The 15,089-nt window shown below is 47.5% G+C and overlaps 1 protein-coding gene across 2 annotated transcripts in view; it reads left to right on the forward strand.

Annotated features, from left to right (window-relative positions):
- The first annotated feature begins 233 nt into the window (after positions 1–233).
- GANAB (glucosidase II alpha subunit) overlaps positions 234–15,089 on the forward strand; it is a 16,192-nt gene continuing 1,336 nt past the window's right edge. Inside the window, exons 1-19 of one of the 2 annotated variants that reach the window (XM_006156582.3) lie at positions 234–338; positions 477–585; positions 832–959; positions 7,800–7,979; positions 8,438–8,503; positions 9,209–9,278; positions 9,432–9,519; positions 9,607–9,703; positions 10,217–10,397; positions 11,083–11,236; positions 11,463–11,698; positions 11,790–11,916; positions 12,021–12,100; positions 12,335–12,478; positions 12,608–12,704; positions 13,295–13,396; positions 13,558–13,801; positions 14,703–14,767; positions 14,989–15,065. In XM_006156582.3, coding sequence (XP_006156644.1) covers positions 871–959; positions 7,800–7,979; positions 8,438–8,503; positions 9,209–9,278; positions 9,432–9,519; positions 9,607–9,703; positions 10,217–10,397; positions 11,083–11,236; positions 11,463–11,698; positions 11,790–11,916; positions 12,021–12,100; positions 12,335–12,478; positions 12,608–12,704; positions 13,295–13,396; positions 13,558–13,801; positions 14,703–14,767; positions 14,989–15,065 — 2,097 coding nt within the window. In that variant the 5' untranslated portion in view covers positions 234–338; positions 477–585; positions 832–870. The remainder of the gene's footprint in view (positions 339–476; positions 586–831; positions 960–7,799; positions 7,980–8,437; positions 8,504–9,208; positions 9,279–9,431; positions 9,520–9,606; positions 9,704–10,216; positions 10,398–11,082; positions 11,237–11,462; positions 11,699–11,789; positions 11,917–12,020; positions 12,101–12,334; positions 12,479–12,607; positions 12,705–13,294; positions 13,397–13,557; positions 13,802–14,702; positions 14,768–14,988; positions 15,066–15,089) is intronic. The other variant, XM_006156583.3, reaches the window with a different exon arrangement.

Consider the following 15,089-nt stretch of genomic DNA (forward strand, 5'->3'; position numbering starts at 1 on the left):
GACTAGCCTTTATGGTGGTTAGGGAATTGAATCTTGGCCCGCCAGGTGACCCCAGCCTGCTGAGTATCTGTGTCTGCCAGCGTGTGCTACTGTAGCAGGGTCTTTTCTGTTTAAAATGACTCCATCTTCCTCTCCTCTTTCCTGAGATATTTTCTGGGACTGTGACCCTCTGAAGGTGTGGCTATTCCTGACCCCTTTGCTTATTGTTCCCTCTTTGTCCTTTTTTTCCTTAGATCTCGGACAGGTTTGATACTGACTTGTTTAGGGTTCTGCCTGGGGATTACCTTTGCTGTGGATAGAAGCAACTTTAAGACCTGCGAAGAGAGTTCTTTCTGCAAGTACGATATTTCTGGGAAAGTGGGATGGGGATAGGGTATTGTGGGAGGTGTCTGTGGCAGCTGGGGTAGCCCAAAGGTGATAGAGGGACCCAGAGCCATCGGTGTGTCCTCTTACCTTACCTCCCATCTACTTGGCAGGCGGCAGCGAAGCATAAGGCCAGGCCTCTCTCCATACCGAGCCTTGCTGGACTCTCTGCAGCTTGGTCCTGATGCTCTGACAGTCCACCTGATCCATGAGGTCACCAAGGTCAGGCGAGATAAGGAAGAGTCTGCTGGGGTGGGGAAATGGCTGAGATTAATTTGGGAAGGGGAACCTCTAGCCATAATTCTGTCCCATTCAAACCTTGGAGCTTTTACTTTGTGAAGAAATCTGATCTCAGGTCCCTTAGGGAAAGGGCTCAAAGAAGAGACCCTTCAAGAGGGAACGGGTTCAGAGAGCATTCTGTGGGTAGCCCCTTTTCCTTTTTTCAGATCCAATCTTTTGTCCTCACAGGTTTTGCTGGTGCTGGAGCTCCAGGGGCTTCAAAAGAACATGACACGGATCAGGATTGATGAGCTGGAGTCCCGGAGGCCCCGATACCGTGTGCCAGATGTTCTGGTGGCTGATCCCCCCACTGCTCGGTAAAGTTCTTCTGAGAAACATCCCTCTCTGTAGCCCTTTTCTCTTTCCTGGTGAACCTTCTTTTTGGTGGCTTGCTTACTTTCCCACATTAGGGTAATAGCTTATTAGCACCTTAGCACTCCTCAACCTTTCCCTATCCCTCTCTGTTTCACTGCTTTCTCTTTCACCCTTATTTGTTTAACAAAGGTCCTGCTTCTTTTGTCCCAGGCCTGCTAGAAGAGGAAATAGATAAGGCAGAGATCTTCTCCCCTAGGAATATAGTATCTCCCTGGTTTGTTCACTTGGTCCTTCATTTTCTTTTCTTTTTTTCCCTTCCTCTCTTTTTTTTCCTCAGATATCCAGAATAAGAATACTCAAATGCACACTATCATTCTTCCATGCAAGGCTGTCAAGTAATTAATTCAGAAAATGACATAATAAATCTTCTACCCTGGGACTGACCTTAGGGTAGTAGTTAAGGGAAGTAATTAGTTCCCTAGTAGTTAAGGGAAGGCAGATCCCACATGGCCAACTGTGGTTGAGTCCTGGCCCTGGCAGCTTGAAAAACAGTACTAGGCTCATGTGCATGTGTGCCTCAAGTCTTGACAGGATGGAGAAATGGAGGAGCAGGGCATGCTCCACTAAGGGGTACTTTCTCCTCTCATCTCTCCCTCTTTGTCTCTTTTTCTCAGGTGAGTACCTGTGCCCTCTAGCGATTAATTATTCAGTCATTCTCCCTATAAATGGTGTAAATCTACCCAGCCTAGCTGTATACTCCTTATTGTCCTAAACAACTGATTCCCTCAGAGGTGATTATTATTCTGAAGTTATCATTTTCTTGTTTGTTTCATTCTTACAGTTTTATCTTGTGTGTGTGTGTGTGTGTGTGTGTGTGTATATGTGTGTCTATAAGTGCATATGTATATGTGCTTAAGCAATAAATTACATTTTTTTTTTTTTGTACTTTATAGGAAAAGTGCTGTGATGAATGTGGTCTTCTGGGATTTCCTTTTTTCTTTTCTTTTTCTTTTTTTTCATTGCTGCAGGGCATACATACTCACTGGAGAGAGACAGAGAGAGGGAGAAAGTGAGAAAGCATTGCCATTCCACATCCCTTCTCTTCCTGGGACATTGGGCATAAACTCACATGTGCCTGGTATGTTTTTCAAGCCACCGTGTCTGGGACTCAAACCACTTTGTGGAATCCAGCCACTTAACCACCACACCAGCTGGTTCCGGGATTTCCTTTTTTCATGTAAGATTATTTAATTATGCTGTGTTTAGCTCTAGTTCATTCATTTTTATTGCTGTATAATATGTTCAATGGATCTATGCCAACTTACTTACTAATTTCTGTGTTGATAGGCATTTGGGTTATTCTCAGTGTCTTGCTATCCAAAGTATTAGCATGAACATTCTTTCCTTTTTTTTTTTTTTTTGCCTTAGGACATGTGTAGTCAGCAGAGAGAGACAGACAGTGAGAAGAAGGGAAAGTGAGAAATCATCCTTAAAGGGGATGACCACACTGCAGTCCCTTCTCCATTCTCCTCAGATTTTGGGCACACATGTACACATGCCTGGCCTGATTTTCTTTTTTTCTTTTTTCTCTCTTTTTTTTGGGGAGAGATTTTTGCTATAGGGGACGTGCACTCACCAAAGAGACAGAGAGAGACAGAAAGCAAGAAATCACCTCCCTAGGGGGATGGCTACACAGCAATCCCTTCTCCAGTCATTGCTTGGGATTTTGGGCACATACACACACACGCCTGGCATGAGTTTTAAGCTGCTGGGTCCAGGACTCGAACCATAGTCAACTATGTGGGAGTCCAGTGATGTAACCATTACTCCATCTTCTGGTCCTCCTGAAGTGATTTTCAAGCAGCCAGGTATAGGACTTGAACCATGGTTGGCCATATGGGAGTCTGCAACCTTAACCACTATGTAACCTGCTGGCCGCTTCACCCTCCTGCCTTTTTTTTGGAGAGGTTTTTGCTATGGGGCACATACACTTACCAGAAAGACAGAGACAGAGAGATAGAAAGCGAGAAATCACTTCCCAGGGGGGCTGGCCATGCCACAATCCCTTCTCCTCCCTTCTCCTCTCAGGATCTTGGGCATGCGTGCACACGCGCCCGGTGTGAGTTTAAGCCATAAGGTATGGGACTCAAACTGCAGTTGGCTACATAGAAGTCCAGTGACATAGCCATTATGCCAATTACTGGTCCCCCCCCCCCTTTTTTTTGAAGAGATTTTTGCTATAGGGCATGTGCGCTTGCCAGAGAGCAGAGAGAGACAGAAAGCGAGAAACTCACCCCCCAGGGGGAATGGCCATGCCGCAGTACCTTCCCCTCCTCTCTCTAGGGATCTTGGACATACGTACATGTGCCCAGCATGAGTTTTAAGTTGCTGGGTCTGGGCCTTGAACTATAGTTGATTATGTGAGAGTCCAGCAATGTAACCATTATGCCATGGTCCCACCCACCCCATTTTTTTTTTTAAGTTTATTTGTTCTATGAGTGAGAGACAGAGATATATTACCTCAGGCAGGGTTTATTTTTCATTATTTTAAAAATTATTTCCTTTTGGGACCAGCAGTTAGCGTAATGGCTATGTTGCTGGACTCCCATGTAGTCGACCGTGGTTCAAGTCCTGGACCCGGTGGCTTAAACTCACACTGGGTGCGTGTGTGTGCGTGCCAAAGATCCCTAGAGGAGAGTGGAGAAGGGATTGCGGCATGGCTATCCCCCCTGAGGGGTGATTTCTCACTTTCTATCTCTATGTCTCTCTATGTCTTTCTTGCGAGTGCATGTGCCCTGTAGCAAAAACCTCTCCAAAAAAAAAAATTATTTCCTTTTTATTTATCATTATTATTCCATTTGCTACAGGATATATGCATTCACAAGAGGAGGACAGAGAAAAAAAGAAAGTGAAAAAGCAAGCTATGGCACCAGCAGTTGGTGTAATGGCTGTGTTGCTAGACTCCCATGTAGTTGATCACAATTCGAATCCCAGACCCGGTGGCTTAAACTCAAGCTGGGTGCGTGTGCATGCATGCCCAAGATCCCCAGAGGAGAATGGAGGAGAAGGGATTGCGGCATGGCCATCCTCCCTTGGGGGGAGATTTCTCGCTTTCTGTATCTCTGTCTCTCTCTGTCTTTCTGGAGAGCACATGCACCTTATAGCAAAAACATCTCCAAATAGTAATAATAGTAATACTAGTACTAAATTAAAGCTATTTTAGGTCCAGGACTTGAACAGTGATCAGCCATGTGGGAGTCCAGCGCCTTAACCACCATACCACCTGTTGGCACCAGACAGGGTCTTAACACTGTAACCTGTTCCTAGCTTCAGTTAGTGTAGGTCCTGAGCACTTGCTTTTCCAGCATACTCAGGGTGGTCTAGATGCGAACTAGTGAACTTCCCACATGGGTATGCCTGGAAGTGTGTTGCATTTTTACCACTGCACACTGGCTGCGTGGCCTGTGTATTCTTGTATATGTCTCCTGTTGTCCTTGTACGGGAATTTCTCTTTGGTGTAAAGCTAGGAGAGAAAATGCAGGGTAGAAAGAATAGGAGTTGATCAAATTTCTTTTTTGTTTTTGGAGAGGTTTTTGCTACAGGGCGCCAGAAAGACAGAGAGAGACAGAGAGACAGAAAGTGAGAAATCACCCCCCAGGGCAGATGGCCACACCACACCGCAATCCCTTCTCCTTCATTCTCCTCTCAGGATCTTGGGAATGCATTCACACATGCCCTGCGTGAATTTTAAGCCACCGGGTCTGGAACTTGAACCGCAGTCGACTGCATGAGAGTTCAGCAACATAGCCATTACTCTAACTACTGGTCTCATAATTTTAACTTTATTTATTTATTTATTTTAAATATTAACTTATTTATTTTTAATTCAACAGAGAGTGAGTGAGAGAGAGGGAAAGTGAGAAAGCAAGCCACCAGATTTGGGACTTGAATTGTGATTGGCCATGTTGGGAGTCCAGGACTCTTAACCACCACATCACCTGCTGGCACCAAAGAGTTGATCAAATTTCAGAGATAAAGCCAAAGTAGTTTGCCAGTTTATATTGCCAACAAAGTATAAGAAACCTCATTGATGTACATCCTCTCCAACCCTTGACTTAATTTTTTTTTTTTTTTTTTTTTTAGTTTTTACTATAGGGTGTGTGCTCACTAGAGAGATGCATAGGGGAAAATTGAGAAATCACTCCCTGGGGAATAGCTACACTACAGTCCTTTCCCCATTCTTTTCTTGGGATTTTGGGCACCCACACACATGTACTTGCATGATTTTCAATTCTCCGGGTCTGAAACTTGAACTGTGGAGTCAGCCATATGGGATCCAGCTGCCTTAACCTCCATGCCATCTGCTGGCCTTAGACTTAATTTTTGTCAATAAAATGAGTATAAAAGGTTTCATGGGTGATGTATTACATTTATATTTATCTTTTCTCTGTTAATGTGATGTATTATATTTATATTTTTGAATATGTTGAACCATCCTTGCACTCCTGGAATAAATGGGGGGGGGCAGCAGGTGGTAAAGGTACTGGACACCCACATGGGTGACCATGATTCAAGTCCTAGACCCAGGCGGGGCTATCTACCCACTTCACAGGTGATTTATTTATTTTTTTGTGGGGGGCGGTTAGAAGTTTTTGCATTAGGGCATGTGTGCTTGGGGGTTGTGGGGTTGGGGCAAGAGAGAGACATTGAGGGAAAGTGAGAAATCATCCCCCAGGAGGATGGCCATGCTGCAATCCCTTCTCCATGCTCCTGGGCATGCACTCACATGCACTCAGTGTAAGTTTCAAGCCACCCAGTCCATGACTCAAACTGCAGTCGGTCATGTGGGAGTCCAGTGCTGTAACCGCTGTGCCATCTGCTGGCCCTAATTTATTTTTTTAAGACTTTTTGCTGCGGACCAGCAGGTGGTGTGGTGGCCAGGGTGATGGACACTCCCACGTGGCTAACAATGGTTTGAGTCCCATACCTGGTGGCTTGCTTTCTCACTTCCCTCTTTCTGTGTCTTTCTCTGGTCAAATTAAAAAATGAATGAATAAATAAAATTAAAAATTAAAAAAAAACTTTTTTGCACTAGGGTGTGTGTGCTTGTCAGAGAGAGATTCAGTTCAGAGACAGAGAGGTAACCTTGAGAAACCACCCCCAAGGGGAATGGTCACACTACAGTCTTTTCTCCAGTCTGCTCTTGGGATTCTGGGTATGTACACCTGTGCCCAGCTTGTTTCTAAAGCTTTCGGGTCCTAATCTCAAAGCATGTAGTTGGTTACGTGGGATCCAGCCTCCTTATCTTCCATATCACGTGCTGGCCTGCTTATTATCCTGTTTGTGTTTTTTAGAGAGGTTTTTGCTCTAAGGCGTGAATGCTCGCTGGAGAGGCAGAGAGACAGACAGCAAGGAATCACCCTCCAGGGGCATGGCCATGCTGCAGTCCTTTATCCTCCATTCTCCTCTCAGGATTTCTGCCTGCATGCACACGTGCTCAGTGTGAGTTTTAAGGTGCTGGGTCTGGGACTTGAACCGCAGTCGACTACGTGGGAGTCCAGTGACATAACTGTTATGCCATCCGCTGGTCCCTATTATTATTAATATATATATTTTTTGCTATAGACTGCAAGTGCTCACCAGAAAGACAGAGAGAGAGAGAAAACAAGAAATCACTCCCCTACCCCCAGGGGAAATGGGCACACCACAGTCCCTTCTCCTTCATTCTCCCTTCAGGATCTTGGGCACACATGCACATGCACCCGGTGTGTTTAAGACACCAAATCTGGGACTCGAACTGTGGTCGACTACATGGGAGTCCAGTGATGTAGCCATTATGGCATCTGCTGGTCCCTTAAATTTTTTAAAATAATAATCATTTTATTTAACTTTATTTATTTATTTTAAATTTGACCAGAGAGGGACAGAGTGAGAGAGAGAGAGAGAGAAGGAAAGTGAGAAAGCAAGCCACCAGGTCCGGGACTTGAACCATGGTTGGCCATGTGGGAGTCCAGCACCCCTAACCACTATGCCACCTGCTGGCCCCTAAAATTTATTTTTATTTAATTTCATTTATCATTACTTTTTAATTTGACTGGAGAAAGTGAGAAAGCAAGCTGATGAATCTGGGTCTGAACTGTGGTCAGCCATGTGGGAATATGGCGCTCCAACCAGCATGCCACCTGCTGGCCCTGTTTCTAGGTGTTTTAATTTTTTGCTATAAGGTGTATGGGATTGCTAGAGACAGAGAGGAAAGTAAGAAAGCTGCCGCCGGAGGGGATGACCTCACTGTAGTCCCTTCTCCATTCTCAGGATTTTGAGCATACATGCATACATACCCAGTGTGATTTTCAAGCCATCGGGTTTGGGTCTTGAAATGTGTAGTTGGCTGTGCAGAATTCAGTTCCTTAACCTCCAAGCCACCTATCAGCCCCCATCTATGTTCTTTATTTGGTTCCTTTGATCAGTTTTTCTTTCACTGCATTGTTGCTGCTTTGGATCTAACTCTTTGAATCTTAGCTCTTCTTTTTTCAAGAAAGAATTTTTCTATAGGGCACATGTGCTCGCCCAAGAGACAGACACAAAGCAGGAAATCACCTCCTAGGGGGGTGGCCACACTGCACTCCTTTCTCCTCCAGCCTCCTCTGAAGATCTTGGGCACATTGCACATACACCCAGCGTGAGCTTTAAGCTGCTGGGTTCTAGTCTCAAACCGAGATTGTCTACGTAGGAGTCCAGTGACAACCGTTACGTCATCTGCTTTTCCCCAGGTTCTCTTTTTTTCTGAAGTGTCATGAGTACTCTTAGCTGCTCGTGCTTCCTCATCTCTCTCTTTTTCCTAGGCTTTCTGTCTCTGGCCGTGACGACAACAGTGTGGAACTTACTGTCGGTGAGGGGCCCTACAAAATCATCTTGACTGCCCAGCCTTTTCGCCTTGACCTGCTAGAGGACCGCAGCCTTCTGCTTAGTGTCAATGCCCGAGGACTCTTAGATTTTGAGCATCAGAGGGCTCCTAGGGTCTCGTGAGTACTGGGGTTGGGACTTCAAGGAACCTAGTGTGAAATAGTCTAGGGGTGTTTCAGGGTTTGACACTGGGTTTCTGGGAGGACACAGGGTGGAGAGTAGCCAGGTAGGGGCTGGGATCTGGGAAAAGCTATCAGGGAGGGTAGGACCCATACTGGGGTATAGTTTTCTCCATTTCCTGTACAGACCAGGGGACAGTCACTTTTGTCTCTGTGCTGTACCCTGGGCACCTCCTCTGGGAGGCCTGCCTAGGTCTGCCTCTCCCTCTTCCCCTTCTCATATCATCACATTTGCCAGATTTACTTTCTTGCTTTTTATTATTATTATTTTTTTTGGTTTCTTTCCCCCATCCCCCATCTCTGGAAGTTTGTCAACTGAAACTCACTTTTATGTTTCTGTTTTTGTGTTGGTTTTGTGCCTCCTTTTCCCCTTCCCTACCCATTTCCTCCTGTCCCAGTTTCTCGGATAAAGTTAGTCTGTCGCTCGGTAGCATATGGGATAAGATCAAGAACCTTTTCTCTAGGTAAATTCATTGCCACTGGTACTGTATCTGTTCCTTTGCCCTTACCTGCCCTTCAGTCATTCCCTGTTCCCAATCCCCCTGGCTGGGAGGGAAGATGAAATGTTTGAAATCCTTAAGGAATATATATAGGGAGCTTATTGCATAACCAAGGGGTGGATAGATTGGGGTTCCTGGATCTCAGCTAGGGTACAGCTAAGGATCTGGGCAGAGCTGCTTGCCAGTTGCCCTTGAAAGCATTCTTTGGCAGAACCTCTAGAAGTCCTGTGTCTGTAGAGACTTGGTATAGTATGACCCACTTGCCTTTGCGAAACCCTCATGAGGCATGAGGCTGAGCACGTTGAGGGTGCTGGGACCAGGGTCTGTCAGTGGAGGCAGCAGTGCCAGGACTGACATTCAGAACCCAGGCCCCTGAACCATCCTGCCTGTCTCTTCTGGGATGCTGGCATGGCTTAGTGACTTGGGGCTGTGTGTGAAGGGCACCGCCTAGTGGCATTTATTCCTCATTTCCCTTTCTTATTTCTCTTCTTGTTCTTTGCAAACTTACCTTTCCACTGGGGATCCCTCTCCAAACTTTAACATTCAGTCCCTTCCTCCAATGCTTTCATTCCTTTGGACCCTTGGCTCTCTATTCCCCTACCCCTCCTTCCACTAGCCCCTCGTCCCTGCCCCTTCTGGATTGGAGCAGACAGCTCTCCTACCTTCCAGGCAAGGATCAAAAGACCCAGCTGAGGGTGATGGGTCCCAGTCCGAGGAACCACCTGGGGACGGTGACAAGGCAAGTCGATTGGGACGACTGGGTGGCTGGAGGGATAAGGTCTACAAGAAACTTGAGCTTAGTCTCGCCATCAGGGGTGGGGTGTAGGAAATGGAAAGGGGAAGAGAGAAAACTGGCGTATGATTTGGTAGTGGTCCACTTTCCTCCTTACAGCCAGAGGAGAGCCAGGGGAAGGCAGAGAAAGATGAGCCGGGAGCCTGGGAGGAGACATTCAAAACTCACTCTGACAGCAAGCCATATGGTGAGGGACTGGGAGAGCCCTGGGCAGAGGAGCAGGGAGTCTTTGCCAAGCAGCAGCTCTGGAGCTTGTCCTTTGCTTTCCTTCTAGGCCCCACGTCTGTGGGTTTGGACTTCTCTCTGCCAGGCATGGAACATGTGTATGGGATCCCTGAGCATGCAGACAACCTGAGACTGAAAGTCACTGAGTGAGTCTTACTGTGACATCAGGATCTGCTGGGAGGATGGGGCAGGAAGAAGTCAGGACAGATGAATATCCAGGCAGGCATGGGTTACTTCCTGTGCCGGCATCACCTTCAGTGATCAGGATCAGAAAATTCTTTGAGAACAGAAAAATCAGTTCTGGTTTTGTTTTTGTTTTTGTTTTTCTATAAGGGTGCGTGTGCTCACCAGAGAGAAACAGAAAGGGGGAAAGTGAGAAAGCACCCCAAAGGGGGAATGGCCACACTGCTGTCCTCTTTTCCATTTTCCTCAAGAGATTTTGGGCATGTGCGCATATATCCCACTGTGCCTTTCAAGTCACCAAATTAGAACTCCAGCTGCATAGTCAGCCACGTGGGATCTAGCTGCCTCAGCCACTACACCGCTGGCTGGCCCCATGGAGCCAATTTTTATCTCACACCTGTGTCTCTAGCATGGGGGGTTCCAAGTGCTGCATCCTGGGGCCAGTTATTAGCCCAAGTCTGTCTATCTGCCTGCAGGGGTGGGGAGCCATATCGTCTCTACAATTTGGATGTGTTCCAGTATGAGCTGTACAACCCGATGGCCCTGTATGGGTCTGTGCCTGTGCTTTTGGCACACAACCCTCATCGCGATTTGGGCATTTTCTGGCTCAATGCCGCAGAGACCTGGGTTGACATATCCTCTAACACTGCAGGGAAGGTGAGCACAGGCGGGAACAAGGTGGGATCCTCCAGGCCTTGAGATAAATGAGCATGCTGGGGCATGAGCTTTGAAGAATCTGGTGGGATAGCCTGTTTGAGGGCGGGGTCAGAGAAGGGGCCTTGGGCCTCATGAGCAGCATCCGAGTTCTCCAGTCACTCCTGGTTGATGCAGTCATGGGGAGGGCATTGCCTTTTCTGGGTGGAGGGGACGCATTTACCACATACTAGCATTTTTCTTAGGACTGGGCTTATAGTATGAAGTGAGGTTGAAAAGATCCTTATTCTTGGGAGGAAGACAGACATTAAACAGGTACAAAGAAGGCAGGATGAGCTCAGAGAGGGTAAACGCTAACAAAGAGATGAAATGGAGAGCAGGCACCAGGGCACATGCCTTGGTCTCAGCTGTTTGGAAGGCTGAAGTGGGAAGATGGAAACATAGCAAGACTTCATTTTAAATTATAAAAATAAAAAAAGTGAGGTGAACTAGTCATATTGTGGGGATAGGAGCAGTGCTGCTTTAGGTAGTAGTCCAGGAAGGCATCATCGAGGAGGTAGTATTTAATCTCGGACCAAAGTGACTGAGTAAGACCCAGCTGTGTGAAGACTGAGAAGAAACCTGCTTTTGTCCTGTGGCGGGAAAATGAGAAGATGCGTGTCTGATCTCTCTCTGGTCACCTGTTCAGACTCTGTTTGGGAAGATGCTGGACTACCTGCAGGGATCTGGGGAAACCCCACAGACAGATGTTCGCTGGATGTCAGAGAGTGGCATTATCGATGTTTTCCTGATGCTGGGGCCCTCTGTTTCTGACGTCTTCCGGCAGTACGCTAGTCTCACAGGTACGTGGTGTCCCCATTGTTAGCCAACAACCTCATTTTTCTCCCCTTGTCTTCTCAAGGGATGGTTCCTGGCATTTTCAGAAGTCCTTTGCCCCAACCTGTTTTCTAGCCCTGTACCCTTCAGCCTCCCTCTACTTCACAAGCCTTCCTCAATTTTTGTGTATCTCCTTTGGCCCAGATTGGTTCTGATCTCCACTGTGACCTTCATTCCTTGATGAACTTGCAGGGACCCAGGCATTGCCTCCGCTCTTCTCCCTTGGCTACCACCAGAGCCGCTGGAACTACCGGGATGAGGCCGATGTGCTAGAAGTGGATCAAGGCTTTGATGATCACAACATGCCCTGTGATTTCATCTGGCTGGACATTGAACATGCTGATGGCAAGCGATACTTCACTTGGGACCCTAGCCGCTTCCCTCAGCCCCTCAACATGCTTGAGCACTTGGCCTCCAAGAGGCGGAAGGTGAGAGACCTATACCTATGATCAGTCTTAGAATAAGACTAAGGTGTAAAAGCCTTGGTAAGCACTGACCACCCGTGTTCCCTGCCCCCAGCTGGTGGCCATTGTGGACCCCCACATCAAGGTGGATGCTGGCTACCGAGTACATGAAGAGCTGCGGAACCAGGGGCTATATGTTAAAACCCGGGATGGCTCTGACTATGAGGGCTGGTGCTGGCCAGGTAGGCAGGCCCAAATTGAGGGACAGGCTGTTGGGAGGCCAGGGATGTAGTATGGTGGCTGTTCTGCTTGCTGGGGTTGACAGTCACCCTTAATCCTCTCCCAGGCTCAGCTAGTTACCCTGACTTCACTAATCCCACGATGAGGGCCTGGTGGGCTAACATGTTCAACTATGACAATTATGAGGTAGGCAGTGCCTCTCCCTGTGACTTGCTGTTGTATTTCCCACCCTGCCTCCCTAAATCAGTCTTTCTCTTGTCAGTCCTGCTTTTGTTGGTGGCAGTGACTTATCAGGGGCCATGATGGTCTTGGGAGGACCTTGAAAAATTCATCTTTTTAGAGTCCTAGGAGCTCTCTGCTCTAACACTGTCTTCTTCCTTCCCTCTGTCCTTCCATCCCCATTTCTGCCTGTGTTTCCAGGGTTCAGCTCCCAACCTCTTTGTCTGGAATGACATGAACGAACCATCTGTGTTCAATGGTCCTGAGGTCACCATGCTCAAGGATGCCCAGCATTATGGGGGCTGGGAGCACCGGGACATTCACAACATCTATGGCCTCTATGTGGTAAGGGGCTGAGAAAGAGTTGATGGGAAGAGAGAAAACAGAACCCGAAGTCTGAGAACCAAGAAACTTGCAACAGATGACAGCTGGCTCTTATTCCTCACTGTCCCTTTCCTCCTCTCCCCAATCTAGCACATGGCGACGGCTGATGGGCTGATACTGCGCTCTGGGGGTATAGAACGCCCTTTTGTCCTGAGCAGGGCTTTCTTCGCTGGCTCCCAGCGATTTGGTAAGATTGGGAGGGCAGGGCTGTGGCAAGGGTGTGAAGGGCAGATCACCGGAGCCTGGGGCTTGACTCTGGCTCTCTGAGAAATCTGCCTAGGTGGTCGTCCTTTGAAAGGGACACACTATACTCTCCCAATTGTGTACTTTATTATTTTTTAAGTTGTTTTGCTATACGGTGTATGTACTTGCCGGGGAGAGACAAAGGCAGAGAGAGAAAGTGAGAAATCACCCTCTGGGGGAGATGGGCATGCTATAGTCCCTTCTCCTCCCTTCTCCTCTCAGAATTTTGGGCACATATGCACAAGTGCCCAGTGTGATTTTCAAGGCACCAGGTCTAGGACTCGAACCACCTAGTCAGCTGTGTGGGGCCCAGCCACCTTAACCTCCATGCCTCCTGCTGATCCTCAGTTGTATACTTTAAGGGGAGCCAGGGAGTTGATAGTCCAATCTCTGTTCAAGTGTTCTTGTGCACTCTGCCGTCTTTAGTAGGCTCCGTGGGGCCCAGAGCAGATGGGGCAGATCATAGCAGTCAGCTCTGTAAAAAAGCCAAGCCCCTTCACAATGAGCAAGCACCCTCCCTCTTGTCTTCCTCAGGAGCTGTGTGGACAGGAGACAACACTGCTGAATGGGACCATTTGAAGATCTCTATCCCTATGTGTCTCAGCATGGGGCTGGTGGGACTTTCCTTTTGTGGGGGTAAGAGGAGGAGGGATTTGGGATCTTAGTTTAATGGGAGTAGGGGGCAAAGTAGAGGGCATAGGACCTTATGCAGCAGCAAAAAGTCAAGAGTCCAGGGTTGAAGTTCCTCAGATAGCATTCTTCATTTTTTTTTCAATGTGCTTCCTCCCTCTTGCTAGCGGATGTGGGTGGCTTCTTCAAAAACCCGGATCCAGAGCTGCTTGTGCGCTGGTACCAGATGGGTGCCTATCAGCCATTCTTCCGGGCACATGCACACTTGGACACTGGGCGGCGAGAGCCATGGCTCTTACAGTCTCAGTACCATGACATAATCCGAGATGCCTTGCATCAGCGATATTCCTTGCTGCCCTTCTGGTACACCCTCTTCTATCAGGCTCATCGTGAAGGGGTTCCTGTCATGAGGTAAGCCATGTGGTTGGGTTTGTGTAGAGTGAGCTGAGGTGACTTAGGGACAGTAAGAACTGGGCTGCATCTCTGGGCTTCTTGCTTCACTAACCAGAATTTTATAAAGGAATGAATCTGATTTCAAGGTCAAGAGTGAAGGAAAGATTGGGGCCAGCAGGTGGCATGGTGGTTAAGGCACTGGACATTCCCACATACATACATACATACATACATACATACATACATACATAAATTCATTCATTCGTTCATTCTTTCTTTCTTTTAAAAAAAATTCCTAAGTAGAAGACCACGGTATAGTGGTTAAGGTGCTGAACTCCCACATAGTCAACTGTAGTTTGAGTCCCAGACCCAGCGGCTTGAAACTCATACCAGGTGCACGCATGCGTGTGCATGTCTATATGCCCAAAATCCCGAGAGGAGAATGGAGGAGAAGGTGTGGCCATCTCCCCTGGGTGGTGATTTTTTGCTTTCTGTCTCTCTGCCAAACACAGGCACTATGCTTGTACTATAGCAAAAATCTCTCTCTCAGAAAAAAAAAAAAAAAAAAAAAAACTTAATCAGAAGTGAATTTGTCTCTGGTAAAGAACCAGAGAAAGAGGTAGAAGTTGCTCTTAGAGGGAAGGCCTTGCATGCCAGGACAATGACGTGTATGAAGAGGCCAGTGGAAGGCTGCTGTGCAGAACAGTTTGAAGAAGGAGCAGGGGTGAAATAGTCACAGAGATGGGGATAGAAAATTAAACGTCTAGACCAAGGCTGGGTTGCATAACTGAGGCCTGAACCTTGGTCAGACTGTCTAGCTGCAAACCTCTGGGTCTTACGGCTGTGCTGTCTTTATCTCCACTTCTTAGGAGAGCATAAATGGCAGCTATCTTCCTTTCTTACATTGTTTCCTTCCTAGGCCTCTGTGGGTGCAGTATCCTCAAGATGTGACCACCTTCAGTATAGATGATCAGTTCTTACTTGGTGAGAAATGAGGGGAGCAGTTGTTGGGTGAGGATAGGGCTGAATAGTACTACACAGCTGTAACTGTGGATGCACAAAGCGGGAGGACAGTGAGGTTGGTGGTGCAGGGGGGCAGATACATTGTAGTGGTGGTGGCTGGTGTTGTAGCAGGCAGGTACATTGATGTTCCCTGGTCTGGGAACCAATCCCCTCAGTTCAGAGTTGCTTCTGGTGTGTTTTAGGGGATGCATTGCTGGTTCACCCTGTATCAGACTCTGGAGCCCATGGCGTGCAAATCTATCTGCCTGGTCAAGGGGAGGTAAGTTAAGGAAGGGTGTGGTGG

Source organism: Tupaia chinensis, unplaced genomic scaffold (assembly GCF_000334495.1).
Source record: "Tupaia chinensis unplaced genomic scaffold, TupChi_1.0 Scaffold000502_1, whole genome shotgun sequence".
Taxonomy (NCBI): domain Eukaryota; kingdom Metazoa; phylum Chordata; class Mammalia; order Scandentia; family Tupaiidae; genus Tupaia; species Tupaia belangeri.